The following is a 16,000-nucleotide window of genomic DNA, read 5'->3' on the forward strand; positions in this document are numbered from 1 at the left end:
CACTCCTTCCCTGAGGTCGGGGTAAGTAGATAAATTGCTCCCTTAAGGTTGATTCCAGAGCTTGAACAATGTGGCACCACATCTTCTCCTGGCCCCAGAGGGGTTTAGTCATAGTTGGACTATGATTTATTATTCATTAGAGGGATCAGTGGTACTTAAGGAGTTCGATGCAACTACAGGGGCAAAACGGTAATTTTGGCTCAGTTGTACTTACGAGCAATTTGTGAATGGTCATTGTACTATTGATTGGTTATATCCAATGGACACAAAAATATATCTGTAGTGCAAAGAGTGCAACAGTCGGCCTTTAGTGGAGTGCCCGACAGTTAAGGATGGTGAATAATTTAATTAAAGAGTTTGATTAATTATTCATGTATAGTTGAAGCTTCAAGCTAGGTCCATGAGGTCCCTTTGGTAGCTCAATAGGATTAAATGAGAATAAGTTTTTGGAGTAATTTGAATTTTCAAAATAAATGAGGGATTTAATTATATATGATATAATTAAGTTATTTTAATTATATGTGATATAATTATTATAATGTATTTAACACATTTGTGAGAGAAAATAAATATTTGAATATGATTCAAATATTAATTATATGAATTGGATTCATATTTGTTAAATTTAATAAAAATGTGATTTATATTAAATGCCATATGTGAGAGAAAAGAAACTATAGGTTATATATCGTATATGATACAATATTAAAACTATAGATTAAATGTTATATTTGATATAACATATAGTTTAATATATATATCATACGATAAATTAGCTATCATATTTACATATATTTTAATTGTTTTCTTTAAATAAATAAATTTTATTATATTATTTATTAAAATTAATTAAATTAAATTAGGGAGAAAGTTTCTCTCCACATATATAAATGGATGGTTGATATATATATATATATATATATCTACGGGCATTTGATAGGAGAGAATCTATTTTTTCATCCTGTAAGTAAGGAAGTCAGAAAAAATATACGTTATTGAATAGAGAAAAAAAAATTCTCTCGGTAATTTTCTGTGAAATTCCTTTCCCTCCCCTCTTCTCTCAGATCTTTCCCTCATTATTCCAAAAATAATCAGACCTAGCACTCCTAGGTTCTCTATCTGAGAATACCAAGGTCACCATCATGGTAGTGCCCGTTGCCAGTTCGAGGGATTCTTGAAGATTTATCTTTAAAGGTAAGGGTTTTTGAAACCCTAAGTATTTTTTTTACTGAGCATGTTGAATTCTTTTGTAAATGCATAATTAGTCTTTATTTATGTAAAAATTCGGATCTGAAAAAAAAAATGAAATTTGGGACGGTCTCGCTTCTGCTCAAGGTTCCCTTCAATGAGATCCTTCATTGTCACTCGTCGCAAATCCATCAAGTCCTTCTTGACCCCCACCTAAACTGGACCATGAACAACATTTTCTGGTGGAGGATAGGGTGGGTTTACATACCCATCTATCAAAAGGTTCAATGTACGACCAAAGTAGGTCTCTTCCTCACTGATCAAGACGACGTCATTTATATGAGCATGAATGTAAACAACAAGAAAAAAATTAGAACCCCAAACCCTAAACGCCATACCATCATATAGAACTTAATATAGTGCGACTTACCACTTAAGACCCAAAAACTTGTGTGCAACTCCATCGCATGATGTGTGGTATTGTATCGGCAGAAGCCTATTCGATACCCATCCGCTAAGGGGCGAAACTGTCTCGTATTCCCAAATCTATCAATTCAAAAAAAAAAAAAAAAAAAAAAAAACACCACCAATAAGTGCATGATAAAATTGAAGTACCAATAACAATTATGATTAAACGAAATTAAAGAACCTGGAAAGCAAATGGAAGCCCGTATAAGCTGTATGAATCAAGTGACTTACTATTCACATGCTTCATCTTGTACATTGCAACTTCCCTTTAATTGCACCTTGTAAGCTACTCAAAGTTTTCGTAAATAACATGTTGCCTCAATCATAGCTACAAAAATCCTCCTACACATCAATCAACCCCAACATGGTCCAGTCCATGTATTGCCTCCGTTCCCTTTCCATCTCATCGTAGCCAAATCTATGAAATAGAATATAGCCATCTTCACCGCATCCTCGTCACTCTCGAACTCATAATCCAAAAAATCCTTGTCCAACTCAGTCCCATTCATGTTGGACCTATCGCCCAAGTACAACTTCCTAAGCCTAAGAGTTTCATCCTATTCAAACTCAACTACACTCCTGGTCCCATATCTCAAACCCGTCACTATATCAAACTCCTCTCGCCCGAAAGAAACCTTCTTCCCCAGTAACTTAAAGCTAATAACGTTTTCCCTATCCTCTTGTACTTCCCTCGAAAGAATATAATGACACGGCTACCTATTAGAAACCAACTTAACATCCAGAAAATGACCAAAAACAGTATGCCTAAACATGTATAATTGGATAGGTGTTAATTTGTTCTTAATATTCGAGAATGTTTTCATCATATGAGAACAACAAGTCAGATTTGCCGGAAAATAGCCAGAAGTATAGATGTTAGGCACCAATGTCATCTGTCATACAAACCATAAACCAGACATTGAACTCGACATTCAAATAGGCAAAACAACAACAAAGCATATACATAAATTTGGAATATGCCTTAGATCTCGGTGTAAAACTTGCCTGAGATCGTGTGCTAATAATGAAAAACTCGAGCAATTTACACTGACACGTGCCACGAGATTAGGGTTTTGGTCCTATTCTATATAAGATCTTGAGGACGATCTTAGGCCACATTTACCTCGAGATCGTATGCAAAATGCCTAAAAATGGTCGTCCACCAAATCTTAAGACACATTCAAACTATCTATGACCCACTTCATCAAATCTCGGTCAAGATTCAAATAGATTTCAATTGAAATAAGATGAAGTATCCAGGATGTGTTTTAAAAAGTCACATAGGGGGAAATGAAGAAATATAATATGAAAAGAGAATCGGATTCTATTTGTACTGTATCTGAGATGAATCTTGGCCATTCCCGCCTTTCAACTCCCCGAGACTAGACTTTTGGATCTTATATTTATAGATGAGTAAAATAGACAAGTAAAGAAACCATCAATAACATAAAACATACAAAAAAAGGGACCAAATATTGAAAGAAAGATAATATCCAATCCATATTTGTCATATATTTCAAATCGACTCTTTAACCCTAGCCAAACTCTAATTTAAGATGAAACCATAGACTAAACGAAGGAGATAGTGAAATATATCTACAATAAGGAAGCTTCAGGATACGAATAACCGTGGAGAAGAAAATTTCAAAGTGAAAGTAGGGATATCTGAGGCGAGGTGAGGAGTTGGAATGACTTCCGTGTATATGAAGGATTTTTTAAAGCAGGGGTATTTTCGTCATTTCAAATGATTGGATAATTTGAATTCATAACGTTTCAAATCCAATCTCGGGTTTGATCTCGCCCGAGAAGGCCCAAAAAAAACCATTCTAACGAGTATTCAGAAAGCGTGCTATTTTGAAATGTGAAAAGTAAAGGGGATTATTTTGAATAGTTTTCCCTTGAAAATAGTAAAATATGTATTAATGATAATAAAACCCATGAACTATCTCAAATCTTAATATTGTTCTTCATTCAAATCCAACAAAATCAACACAATTTCTTCTTCCACAATTTACAATTTATGAAAATACTTCGTGATTTCAGTTTATGATTTATGAAATTACCAAGGAAAAGATGATTCATACGAAGAAGAAGAAGAAGAAGAAGAAGAAGAAGAAGAAGAAGAAGAAGAAGAAGAAGAAGAAGAAGAAGAAGAAGAAGAAGAAGAGGATGAGGAAGAAGAGGATGAGGAAGAAAAGGAAGAAGAGGAGGAAGAAGAAGGAAGGAAGGAAGGAAGGAAGGAAGGAAGGAAGGAAAAAAAAAATCAAGGATTGCTAATCCATACGTAGTGAATGAAAACTAAAAAAATCGAACTCCAAAATTAGAACCACACATCAGAAAACGCTTCTGAAACAAAACCCAACTGCTAAACAAAATTTGTCCACACCGGAGACCCATGTGGCTAAAAAATGCTCTGCAAACTAGAGATCCCCACGTGGATAATGTCTCTCAACCGAGACCACCATCGCTGAATACTCACGATCTTTCGAAGCCCTTACACCGAGACCCAATTGGACGACATCAACTTCAATCTCTCTCTCTCTTTCTCTCTAATTTCTTCTCTCTTTTGTGTTTCATGATGAGTGCCCTAAAGTTGGGAAAGTTCACATATTTACGAAATTGTCATCAAGCTTAATTACTTAAATGCCCTTATGTTTGAACCATCTAAATATCTTCTTATTTTCTTTATTAATATTTTCTCATATTTACAAATTTTGAATAATTGATAATATGGTTGCTAAATCCTATATTTAATTTACTATTCAATTCAACTTCCCTTTTTAAAATAAGTAAACATTGTAAGGTTAAAGAATAAGTAGAGAAAATGAACAAGTTCATGAGATAAGACAGTTATTGCTTCTAAAAATATTTGAGAGTTAATCATCTATTACAAAATTTGTTGAAATCAAATTATATAAAGATTTGAGTAATCTCCTATGATTGTACAAGCTCTCGTTTGATCTTTGTAAAAATTTTGATGATTAAGGAAGATGTGGCTTGCAAAAGATAGATGTGGTATTTTATGCATAAATTAAAGACTATGATGTAACAAGAGTTTGGAGAATGAAGTTGGATCACCTAAGTTCTTATTTTCGCTCCTAATTCATCATCAGGCCATGAGTGTGTGAATTGCACACCCCTAAGTTGAGAAGGTCTACCTCGGCTTATCCTTGATCGTGGTTGAGGTGGGCTCCATTGACACTTTGACCCATGGTTCATCTAGTCTAAAAGTCTATGGTAATTTGATAATGAATTTTGTTTTTGTCCAAGAGAGATCAAGTAATACCAAATTTAATATTTTTTTTTGTTAAAAAATAATATGTTTTTATCTGAGTCCAAATTTACCCATAATACATCATTATTTTTTTAATAAAAGAAAATGTTTATCTTTTAACTTTTCTTCTATGCTATTTGATACAAATTAAGTGGTGAGCAACATGAATTTGTTGTCCCACACTTAGCATGAAAAATATTGTTTAGAAAAATAGTATACACTGTTGAAAGTCTGGTTTTAATTTTTTGGTAAAAGGGTGAGAGCTACTCAAAAGTATTTGAATAACATCACCCAAGATATAAAGTTATTTATTAGCTTAATACAAAAAGGAAAAGAAAAAAAAAAATGCTATCCGTTAACAAGAAAGCATTGTTCAAAAGAATATTCCACCCTGCTAGAAAGCTATCTATACATATATAAAAAAGAAAGTCATTTGCGTCCTTGGGAAAAAGAAAGTAAAAAAAGAAAGCTATCCACTACTATTATGACCTCATGTAATATAAAAGGAAAATTGATAAATGTGTGGAAAATGATTTTCTTTTACTCTTTGGTTAATTAATAGTCAAATTCATCTTGATTGGACCTACTTATATAGCTTTAATAGCTATAGTTGCTTGGAATCATATAGAAGGTGAAAAGAGAAAAAGTGTTGTGGTAAAGTAATCATATATAGTATGAGTAATTAAGTGCGTTATTTCAGGTAAAGCTAACAATGGAGAGGCAAAGCATGTGAGAAAGCAATGCATTTTAATATCAAACTTTGGATTTCAATTCTCAAATATATATGTGTGAATTATCGGATTATATATTCTTCATTAAAAGATCAAATTTTGATATAATAACCTTCCATAATACTATATTCTAAATTTTATTTTTTTTGGTTGATAGTCGCTCGGTAATTAGTCACTACCATTAGAAGCTATTAATAGATTTTTTTTTTGAACCACATACCTTATGGTTATTAATACACCAATATACCAATTAACCTATGAGCGTTATGACTAGTTTAGTTGTGATTGATAGATCCAAATACTTTCAACTACAACCCACAAATTATTTACATAGCAATGATGAATTTGTGTTTACTATTTAACTTATTATATGAAGTTTGGGACTTGGTTGAGAAAAATGAGTAGGTAAAAAATAGTTTAGAATTTATGAGATTTAATCCAACTATAGGACAATATTAAACTTTTTAGAAGGGATATTTTTAAATATAGAGAAATAAACTAAAATATGACAAAATTTTAGAACTATCAAAGATAGATACTGATAGACACTTATAGACTTCTATTAGTAACTATCAATGTTGATAGACATTGAATATGTCTATCATTGATAATTCAAAAAAATTACTATATTTTGTAAATATTTTCGACAGTTTTATCATTTGAAATAATTTTCCTTTTTATAATCCTATGAACTAAGTTGAAAACTGAAATTAAAATTCAAACAATGAAATTAAAGTTTTTAAATCCATAGGAAAAAAAAACCAATAAGCCTAGACTAAAGTTAGTTGGTACGGTAAAATAGAACCATAAGAACCCCGAGTTGGAAAAAAGGGCCATCATTCTTGATGGCTTTAATTAATCAATAGTCATTATCAATGTAACGAGCTCATATTTAACATGAATTTCTGAAATTAACCAATAATTAAAAAAAAATGGTTGCAACTTTGGAAATCTATAATACATTAGATTAAATTGTGTACTTGCATAATGTTGTTGATTTCCTTTCTACTATTGTTTTACTTTCATTTATTTGATAATTGGCTAGTTCTGTCAGTATCTCACATTGTGACATTATTTAATCAGATTGCAACAAAATCTGAAATGAATTATTTAATGAACTTGCTTTGCATTATAACGACAGTTTCAATACATGAGATATGGTAGACCCATTGATTATTTGATGCCTATGATGCATTTAATTTCTTTAAATCTAACTTACACCTTCCAATTAACCCCACAAAAAAAATGTCTTTTTTCAAACATAGATCATAATATTTAATCCAGAAGCTCTAAAAAAATGACAAAGAAAATAAAGAAGAGATTTTTTCAATGAAATGAGAGTTCTTGCCCATCTGTTTAAGCGTTGGCAAGTTTCTATTTTTATGGGTTAATGCGGCTTAAGAATGGAGATTATGAATTGAAGCGCGTTTGTTCTTGTTGAGGTGAGTGGAAATGGGGAGCCGTAGGGGCAAAAGCCTAAAGTTATTTAAAGAAAGCGAAAGGAGGAAGAAAAAAGGGAGCCGTCTGGTTGAAGCTCCCAAAATTAAAATTAGTGATAATTACTCTCTTTGTTTTGGTTTTGGTTTTGTTTTGTGAGTCTCTGCCTTGAATAATTTCTTTTATCTATTCTTCTTCTTCTTCTTCAATCTGCAACGTTCAACTGCTTTGTTTTGCTTTCTTCCACAATGAAAAAGGATCGGCCATTGTAGAAAAAGAAAAGAGAGAGAGAGGGGGATTCTGTTAAATGATTCTCAAATCTTAACTCCTCTCCAATCCAAATTCCTTCTTCCCTATTACCGTTTTCTCTCTTTACCCAAATCTTTCTTTGTTTCTGTTTTCTGAAAAACGTTTTTGGGGGGTTTCTTTTATATTCCCAAGAAAAGAAAGCAAAAAAAAGGAGGACCCTCTTTTTTTTTTTTTTTTTTGGTTGTTGTTGTTGTTGTTGTTCTTCCATTGGCAGCCATGACTGAGGTTGTTCTTCATTCCCCTTCCCATTTTGCTTCATCCCGCAGAAGGGTTTCTTCTTCTTCTTCCTCTTCCACGGTTACTGTTACATGTCCAACGCCTCCCAATGATGGATCTCTCCCTGTTAACATGCATCCTCAAACACCCACTTCCCCTTCTTCTTCCTCTTCTTCTGTAGATGGCGATGGGGATGTTACTGTGATAGAATGTGAAGTGGAGGAGGAGGTGGGGAAGGACCGGTTTAAGCAAAGAAGAGATCAGCTGTCGTTGTTGGCTTTAGTTGTAACCCTTTTCAGGAAATCTTTAATTGCTTGCAAGAGTGACAGAAGAGAGCTTTGTGCAATGGAGATCGGTTGGCCGACTAATGTCCGTCATGTTACGCATGTCACTTTTGATAGATTTAATGGATTCTTGGGTTTGCCTGTTGAGTTCGAACCAGAAGTGCCTCACAGGGCTCCAAGTGCTAGGTACATTTTTTTAAGATTGCTTGCAGAATTTGGTAATGAATTTTGATTTTGTTTGGCCTTATGATTCTTCTTTATACACTGATTCTTTATGCCATTTTGTTGGTTTTGGTTGTGTGATTCTTGAAGTTTAGTATATACTTTCATCTTTGCAATTTTGAAGTTTGGAAAGTCGTTCTAGTTGGTTGAGGTTCAACCCCCAAAACTCTGATTGCTGTCTATTTATCTATCTGAATAGCTATCTCTTTCGTCTGTTGTGAATGTCTGATGCCTTCTTTCTTAATTTCCTTTGAGATCAAGGATTTGTTGAGTAATGTTTCTGTTCCTGGATTTGAGGCATCATGAAAATGGACTCGTCATGTTGCTCCTTAATATTACATTTTTTATTCATGTCTCTGTAAGTAAGAAATAAGAATTGACGAGTCCTGTAGCTTCACTTTCTACCAGAAATGGAGATGAAAGAGAAGAGAAACATGAAATTTTATTTTCCAATGAAATGTATCCTAGAAATTCATTTAAAATGTAGGAAAATCTATTACCACAAGGTGTCTACCCCCTCCATCAAACCCCCTTGGATGCCTGGATAAACTATCATTTTTGGCTTCTCTCTTGCATCCAATGGTATAAAAGTGCCAACTAAATTATTCCAGCCTCATCAAATAGTTTCTCCAAATGTAGAGCCCTTTTCTGTTTTGGTCTTCTACATCACATCTCATGTGAAAAGAAAAAAAAAAAAAAAAAAAAAGCTATTTGCTGCATTTTTGGTACTGTTCTCCTGCCTTAATACTTGATGTTTATAGAGTGCGTTCTTGTTGCTTGCATATAATAGGACTTATTTCGTTGAAATTAAATTTGTAGTACAACTGTGTTTGGGGTTTCGACGGAATCCATGCAATTGTCTTATGACTCGAGAGGGAATAGTGTGCCAACGATTCTTATACTAATGCAACACTGTCTGTATGCTCAAGGTGGCTTGCAGGTACATGCACTTTATTTTCATTTACCCATAAGTCCTTTTTAATTATAAATCCAAAACATTGGTTCAGTAATGCCACAAAGGCCTAGTGAAAAAGAAAAAGAGAAAACTAAAAATCTTCCGTCTTTTTTCGTGATGGTGAAGATAGGATAAACTTTCAGATCTAATGCAGAAGGTAGTTTCCAGTTTTCTTCTAGCTTTCCACTGTGCGCATGCTTGTTAATTGGTCCAGCCTAGTGTCTACTTCTGATCTGTCTTTTTCACCTCTTCAGGCTGAAGGCATTTTCAGAATTAATGCAGAGAACAGTCAAGAGGAGTATGTACGTGATCAGTTAAATCAAGGAGTGGTACCGGACGACATTGATGTACATTGTTTAGCTGGCCTTATCAAGGTTATCTCGATTTAATTAAGACTCAGATAAAACCGTGGAATATTGAATTTGAATAATGCTGTTGATTTGTGTGTGAAACTTTGTTATAATATTCATAGAAATGCTTATGAAATGAGAAAATTGTATGGGTTCTTGTTCCTGTTAATTAAGAAAATGTATTGTGTTTGTCACCAAGAACATGGACAACCAGCCATTGGATATGATGGTCCGGTGTTCGTACCCCTGTAAAATACTTGCTCACACACCCATTCAAAAGCACATACTATATTTAGCTGGATCCCTGTTTCTTCTCTTGCAAATTTTATGCAAGAGTTGATTGAGTAATCTTACTGATAGATGTTGAAAATATCATCATTGTGGATTCTTTTTTCTGAGCTGACTGCCTTAAGAAGGAATGGTCTTTTTGCTTTCCTCCAATTGAGTATGTATGGTTCATTTGTGCCTCTAGGCTGTCTGTTCTCATCTTCTGTGGAATATACCTTTTCTCTGTTTCTTCAATATACATATTGTAAGTGTTTTGCTGAGTGGGATTGTTGGATGGTCTTTTTAAGTTTTCTCTTCCTCCTTATATGGTACCGAAGGGGTCTCTTTTCGCAAGACCATCAATCATTTAATCTTACTCAACTGTAACCTTGTAACTCATATTCAGTGAAATGCATTACGTTGAGAAAGTGAATAATATTCTATACAAAAATATGCATGCATTTTCTAATAGTATGACATCATAATTGGATTAGAGTTGGATTGGTAGAAGAAACAAAAATATGACTTTAAGACTAAATGCTCGTGTTGGCTATAAATGTTAGTTTCTTTTACAAGTAATGTAGATTTTCATGTGTTCAACTTTTACTTGTTAAAATTCACAGGCTTGGTTCAGAGAACTCCCAGCTGGGATTTTGGATTCTCTGTCGCCCGAGGAGGTCATGGAGTGCCAGACAGAAGAAGAATGTACTGACCTAATAAGGCATCTACCTCCTAGTGAAGCTTCTCTGTTGGATTGGGCAATCAACCTAATGGCAGATGTTGTTCAGCAGGAACATTTCAACAAGATGAACGCTCGCAACATTGCTATGGTTTTTGCACCGAATATGACTCAGGTGAAATTCAAATAGCTTATGTTAGTTGAGTCCAATGTCTGGAGACAAGAAATGTTGTTTCTAACTTGTGAGTCTACGTGACACATCTTGAAAATTTGGTATCTTCTTCTAGCTTCTCTTTTTATTTGCAAGATTTTCTTTAATCCTTTTTGGAGGCCTTTGTTTACCTGTCCAAAACTGACCCTGCAATGCGTTCTATAGTTCCGACCTAATGCAAGAATGCATAACTCATAAGTTTGCTTTCCCGATTGTCAAATTCCTGTTTACAATCGTTGGTTGCTTGATCCATCTGACAATGGTTCTGCGGCATTCTTTTCATGCAGATGGCCGACCCTTTGACCGCTTTGATGTATGCTGTCCAAGTAATGAACTTTCTCAGGATGCTCATCTTAAGGACACTGCGGGGAAGGGAAGACTCCATTCTCGATTCTGCTGCTACACATTTGGAGCCACCTGATGAAAGTGGCCACCAGAGTCCTTCACAGCCCTGCCTTGGAAATACCGGCACTGTATTTCAGGTGGCAGAGCAAACCGTGCCTGAATTTTTTGCAGAACCGCCTGTTCTTGAAATGTATTCCGACTGTATCGAAGGTCCAGATTTTTCTGATGGAGATGTTTTTTCTTTAAGCCATGTCAAGAAACTGTTACCTAATCGGTATGGAGATTTTCTGAATGCCCATGAAGACAAAGAAGCTGTTGCAGGCAATGACATGAATGCAGAAGTTGTAATCCAAACTGATAAGAACAGGACCGATCTATCAAATGTTCAAAATCTGAAAAAGGAAACTAACAAACTAAATAACCAGAACTCTGTATTCCAAGTCTTGGCACCGGTACCGGTAGAGAAGCGGCTCGGCAATCTGAGTTGTATAAATTCATGGACAGAGCGAATTGAAGCATGGCGATAAATTGGTAAACCTGTTAACAAAACTTGCTGTGCTATATAAAGATACACTTCAAAAAGTTTGTTGAATACGCTGAGCTGACCCCAGATGAGGTTGCTAATTTTTACATATGTTTGGGTTAACTTGGTGGTTTTGCAACTGAGCTTCAAATATGGATGGCGTTAGCATAACATAATATGATACTCACTATGTGGTTTTACGTTTTTTTTTTTTAATTTTTCCCGAGTAAAATGGGCACAAGAATTGCCTCAGTAATATTTAACAAGTAAATAATCAAAATTCTGGGCATCTGCACATAGCAGGTGGCAAATTTTTATGTTAAATAGATAGAAGAATCGTGAGGGGATGCAAATTAATTATCTGGTGCAGATAAAAAAGAAACTCCCAACACTTGAAGGTTATAAGATTTAACCATGGTTGCTGGTAATTTTAATTTTAATTTAGTCTCTTATGGGATGAACTAGAACTCAAAAGAGAGAGAGAAGTATAAGAGGTTGAGCAGGGAAAAATGAAGAATTTAAACTTCATTTGATAATGGTTTCATTTTTTATTTTATGTACGGTTCCTTTTGCATTTTTTAAAGAAACAATGTCAAAAACAAAAATAAGGTTTTAAAACCTTTTTTTTTTTCCTTTAAGTAACTAAAAATTGTGCTTGTAGAATTTTCATATTTCTTAAAGTAAAGATATGAATTTTTAGCTAGAGTTTTTTAGTTCTCCAAACTTGAATAGATTTATGAAAACACTCCTAAAAAGATGACAAGACAGAGAAACTAATGATGAAAGCGATATTTAGAAGTTTGATATAAATAATAAATATAAATAAATTGTTATCAAAATTGACATAAGAGTGGATAACAAAAAAGAAATTCTCAAAAGCTAAATTCACACAAAAAATCCAATGGTTTATCAAGAGCAAAAAAGGAACATGTTGGGCGTAAAATGGGTTTCTTCTCTCTCTATCCATCAAATATACCATAATTTTAAAAACCCCACCATTTCTCTGCCATATATTAAAAAAAATGTCAACTTGAGTAAACTATAGGTTATAAATGATTCGTCTCAGAATCATAAAAATCAAATAGGCACCCACAATCAATAACAAAACAAGCAATTTAACAAGAACTTGAATTGGGTGTGCTAAGAACACTGAGGAATGATTCCCAACATGCAAATGAAACAAAAATAGCAATGATTTGATTGTTTTCCTCTCTAATCCTTCTAAAAGGACATGCATAAATTTAATTTCATAAGGCAAATAACATCCAGAAGCCACAATATCTGAAATTCAGGAAACCCAATGACGTGTTAGTTTAAGAGCCAGCGCCAATGATCTGTCCATTGGCATGTCTCCATCGGCGGTAGATTTGAAAGCCAACCATCCATCTGGGCATGTCATGTGAGAAGTATCCTTTGGAATATTCCCTATTTCATTGTCAAGTGGCAAATAATACACCACCAAGCAGAGGAAGAAGAAACATTATCAAATCCTCTCTGTTCACATGCTATAACCTCTAGAAAAACACATCATCACCTAACAAAATAAAGAACTTGCTATGAAATCGACAAATAAATATAAGTAGAAAAGCATAAATAATAAGAAATCGACAGTGATTTACATGAAAAGATAGTTGCGTCTACAAGCAGAGAGAGAACAGTTTACTATTAGAGAGAATATCCAGAATACAGATTATCGTTGTTTGAAGCGCCAAATAATAGATTCATGGCATTTTGATTGAACTTTTTTTAACAATGAGATTTCACTTGTGGAAAATAAGGATTAATATTGTATCCATTTGAATTCAACAGTTTCAATTATCAGAGAAATCAACTTTATATGTTTTGCTGTTCATACAAAAACACTAGCTATTTCATGCAAACGTTTTGGCTTTACATATCCATTAGATTATAGCAACATGAAAATGTTATCAACAGGGATATGCTAAATTTAAATGTCCAGAGGAAAACATATTATAATTTCCAAAACAATGACAACCACCAAATCCGTGCTTGTCATTACAACCACCCGTCTATATTCCAATCCAAGAGACGAGCAAACAAAGGCAAAAATCAGCTGGCCTAATTAATAAGCCTTACCTTGATTGTTTCTACACATTGCCAATCTCGTGCATCCTTACCATCTCACTTACTCTCTTCAGTCCACCTGCAAGAATTCATTTCCTTTGAGTCTTGGATTTTTATCTTTCAAAGCCAGCAATCCCAATTCTAGAGAGCCAAGCCATGGCTGTCTGTAAAAGCCTCCAACACATCTTTGAAAAGCAGTTGCCTGAAAATCAAACCCTTCTTGAGTCAGTCACGTCATCATGGAGCCAGAATGTTAAACCTGTGGAGCAAACTGAAAGGTCTTCGTTCTCTGAGCTATTTGGTGATCTCTATTCCAAGGACGCTTTGTCTTCACCATTATTTGCTTCACTTCCTATATCGTATGACCAAAATCCATTATCTTCCATCGATTCAAGCCAAATGTCAACAAACAAAAGCCAGAATGAAAACGATAATCACAAAAAAGACTTCCCTTTTTCATTCCCTCTTGGAAACAATCATTCCAGCTTCAGCAAGATTGATATTGGCTTTTCCTCGGTGAAGTCAGAAAGTCTGCAACTTTGCACAGAGGGACTGGGGTCAGAAAGTTCGGATGATGTTGAGGACTTGCAAGTTGAGATGATCAATGGAAACTGGCAAATCAAAGAAGAGAAAGTGGTGAGCGCTTCTGTCAAGCATGTTGCAACTGGGACTTCAAGTGGCGAACTTAGGAGGTCGCGGATGAGTAGGCAAGCTTTCCCTCCACCTTTATCTTTCATAGGAAGGAGTGGAAAGACAGGGGTTTGTTTCACGTCCTACAGGCAAGATGGAAGATTTGTCTTGAAAGAAGTAAGAATTCCCACTCAGGAATTTCTACAAGCACGCAGAGAGGATGGGCGTCTGAAACTGCAAATTGTTCAATCCGATGACTATATCCTGGAAGAGGAAGATGAAGCGGATGAAGAGCAGGATGATGTAGAAGGGAATGAAAGAAATGAAGAAGAAACTGATGATAGCGGTGTTGGGAACAATGGTCAATCTTGAAATATAGAAGAAGAAACTCAGAGAGGGTTGAAAGTGATACTCGTCCTTTGTAGTTTTGTGTAAGGTTCTCAAGATTAGTTTTCCTTCCCAAACATGCAAAGAACAAGGGAAAAGGGAAAAAAAAGTGTAAAATTGCTGTCAAATCTTCTTTCTCCTTTTGTGTATTAGCTTGCACATTCATCGAGAAAGAAACATTGTATAACTGCAGCGATGGATCAGCTAAATATTCTTGGTTACTGGTAGAAAGGATGATGTTAGAGCATAACCTGAACCTGAAATATAGAAAGATCTTTTTTCATGAAAACAGAATTCTGACGTAGATAATGCTTCGTTATTATAGCAAATATAAAGACCATATGCATTCGGTATATGATAATTGAGAGTTGACATAGCTACTTTGCAAAGTTTGACAACAGAAAAGCTCACAGATAGATATTAGATACATGGAAGAGGAAGAGTTGCATTACACAGTTTCTCGAAACAGAAGATAAATAACCAAGCAAAGAAGTGAATAGGAGAATTTATCAAGATTCAGCTCGCTAGTAAGAAAAACTTTAACAAGAGACTCATCCAAGCTAACCATAAATTTATAATCACCAAGTACAGTGTGCATTATCAGTCAATCCTTGAATGGATACACAAGCTCCAAAAAGCAATTTCAGTTGTTGAACGATATTATGTACTCCAGAGAAACAAAATTCTATTTTCAATGCTCTAAATTTCATATATTCTAAGTTATAAATAGCTAATAGTTCAGCGAAGTTGAAAGATAAAATTGTCGGGAATAACAAACTTGTATTATTAGTACCGTTTCCAGTTGGTTAGCCTGTTATAGTTTTTGGTCGTATCAGTCTCTTGACACTCATTTCACACACATCGATTTATATTCCCTAGGAGTCATTCAATAATACATGCAAGCTTCTTTATGACATATTAAATGCTTAAAGCCAGTTGTAAAAAAAAAAGTAGAACCGCAAATACTATCCTAGATAGTGAAGGGTGCTTGATAATATTACATTCCTTGTTGAAAGCCTATGAATACTAGATCCATAGATACTAAAGCATAAACGGCTTGTTTTTCCTTCTCCGCGAAGTATAGCATGATGAACCCAAGTTACGACAGCTCCAAAGGGTACTAAAAAAGGGATTTCTCAAGGATTTAAAATCTCAATCGGGCCAAATACGTATGATTTCTACCGTAGGTGCCAAAGAAAACTGAAGAAAAGCAAATAGGAACATAACTTCTAATATGCTAAACAACATTTAGAAAGTTATTCCAAACAGGCTATTACATTCTCTTTGTGAAATAAAAAGATCAAGAAACTTCAACAGGATTTTTTATTTAAAAATTTTCTGCAGCTTTTCCCTTCTCACCAAGTACCTTATCAACGTTTGTAAACTTCTGAAGCACATCTTGCTGCCATCCCTGTTGCCATTTCTTTACTATCTTACCT

General features: G+C 34.5%; 2 protein-coding genes across 2 annotated transcripts; both read left to right on the forward strand.

Annotated features, from left to right (window-relative positions):
* The first annotated feature begins 6,900 nt into the window (after positions 1–6,900).
* Positions 6,901–11,582, forward strand: LOC120089346 (Rho GTPase activating protein with PAK-box/P21-Rho-binding domain-containing protein). Its single transcript, XM_090305837.1, has 5 exons — positions 6,901–8,093; positions 8,949–9,069; positions 9,339–9,458; positions 10,325–10,555; positions 10,879–11,582. The coding sequence occupies exons 1-5, from the start codon at positions 7,624–7,626 to the stop codon at positions 11,461–11,463; spliced, it is 1,527 nt and encodes a 508-aa protein (XP_090161963.1). The 5' UTR covers positions 6,901–7,623; the 3' UTR covers positions 11,464–11,582.
* A 1,835-nt stretch (positions 11,583–13,417) lies between these two features.
* LOC120089347 (uncharacterized) lies at positions 13,418–14,850 on the forward strand. Its single transcript, XM_039046784.2, has one exon. It carries the CDS (start codon positions 13,701–13,703, stop codon positions 14,544–14,546), a length of 846 nt encoding a protein of 281 aa, XP_038902712.1. The 5' UTR covers positions 13,418–13,700; the 3' UTR covers positions 14,547–14,850.
* The last annotated feature ends 1,150 nt before the right edge of the window (positions 14,851–16,000 follow it).

The sequence above is a fragment of the Benincasa hispida genome, chromosome 10, assembly GCF_027475165.1.
Source record: "Benincasa hispida cultivar pf3 chromosome 10, pf3_genome.v1.1, whole genome shotgun sequence".
Classification (NCBI taxonomy): Eukaryota; Viridiplantae; Streptophyta; class Magnoliopsida; order Cucurbitales; family Cucurbitaceae; genus Benincasa; species Benincasa hispida.

What these genes read in the sequence shown, in the direction of transcription:
- LOC120089346 (XM_090305837.1), top strand. Translation starts at nt 7,624, where the DNA reads ATGACTGAGGTTGTTCTTCATTCCCCTTCCCATTTTGCTTCATCCCGC. An exon ending in ATGCTCAAGGTGGCTTGCAG is followed by an intron (nt 9,070 to 9,338) that starts GTACATGCACTT and finishes TCACCTCTTCAG; the next exon opens with GCTGAAGGCATTTTCAGAAT. An exon ending in TTGCACCGAATATGACTCAG is followed by an intron (nt 10,556 to 10,878) that starts GTGAAATTCAAA and finishes CTTTTCATGCAG; the next exon opens with ATGGCCGACCCTTTGACCGC.
- LOC120089347 (XM_039046784.2), top strand. Translation starts at nt 13,701, where the DNA reads ATGGCTGTCTGTAAAAGCCTCCAACACATCTTTGAAAAGCAGTTGCCT.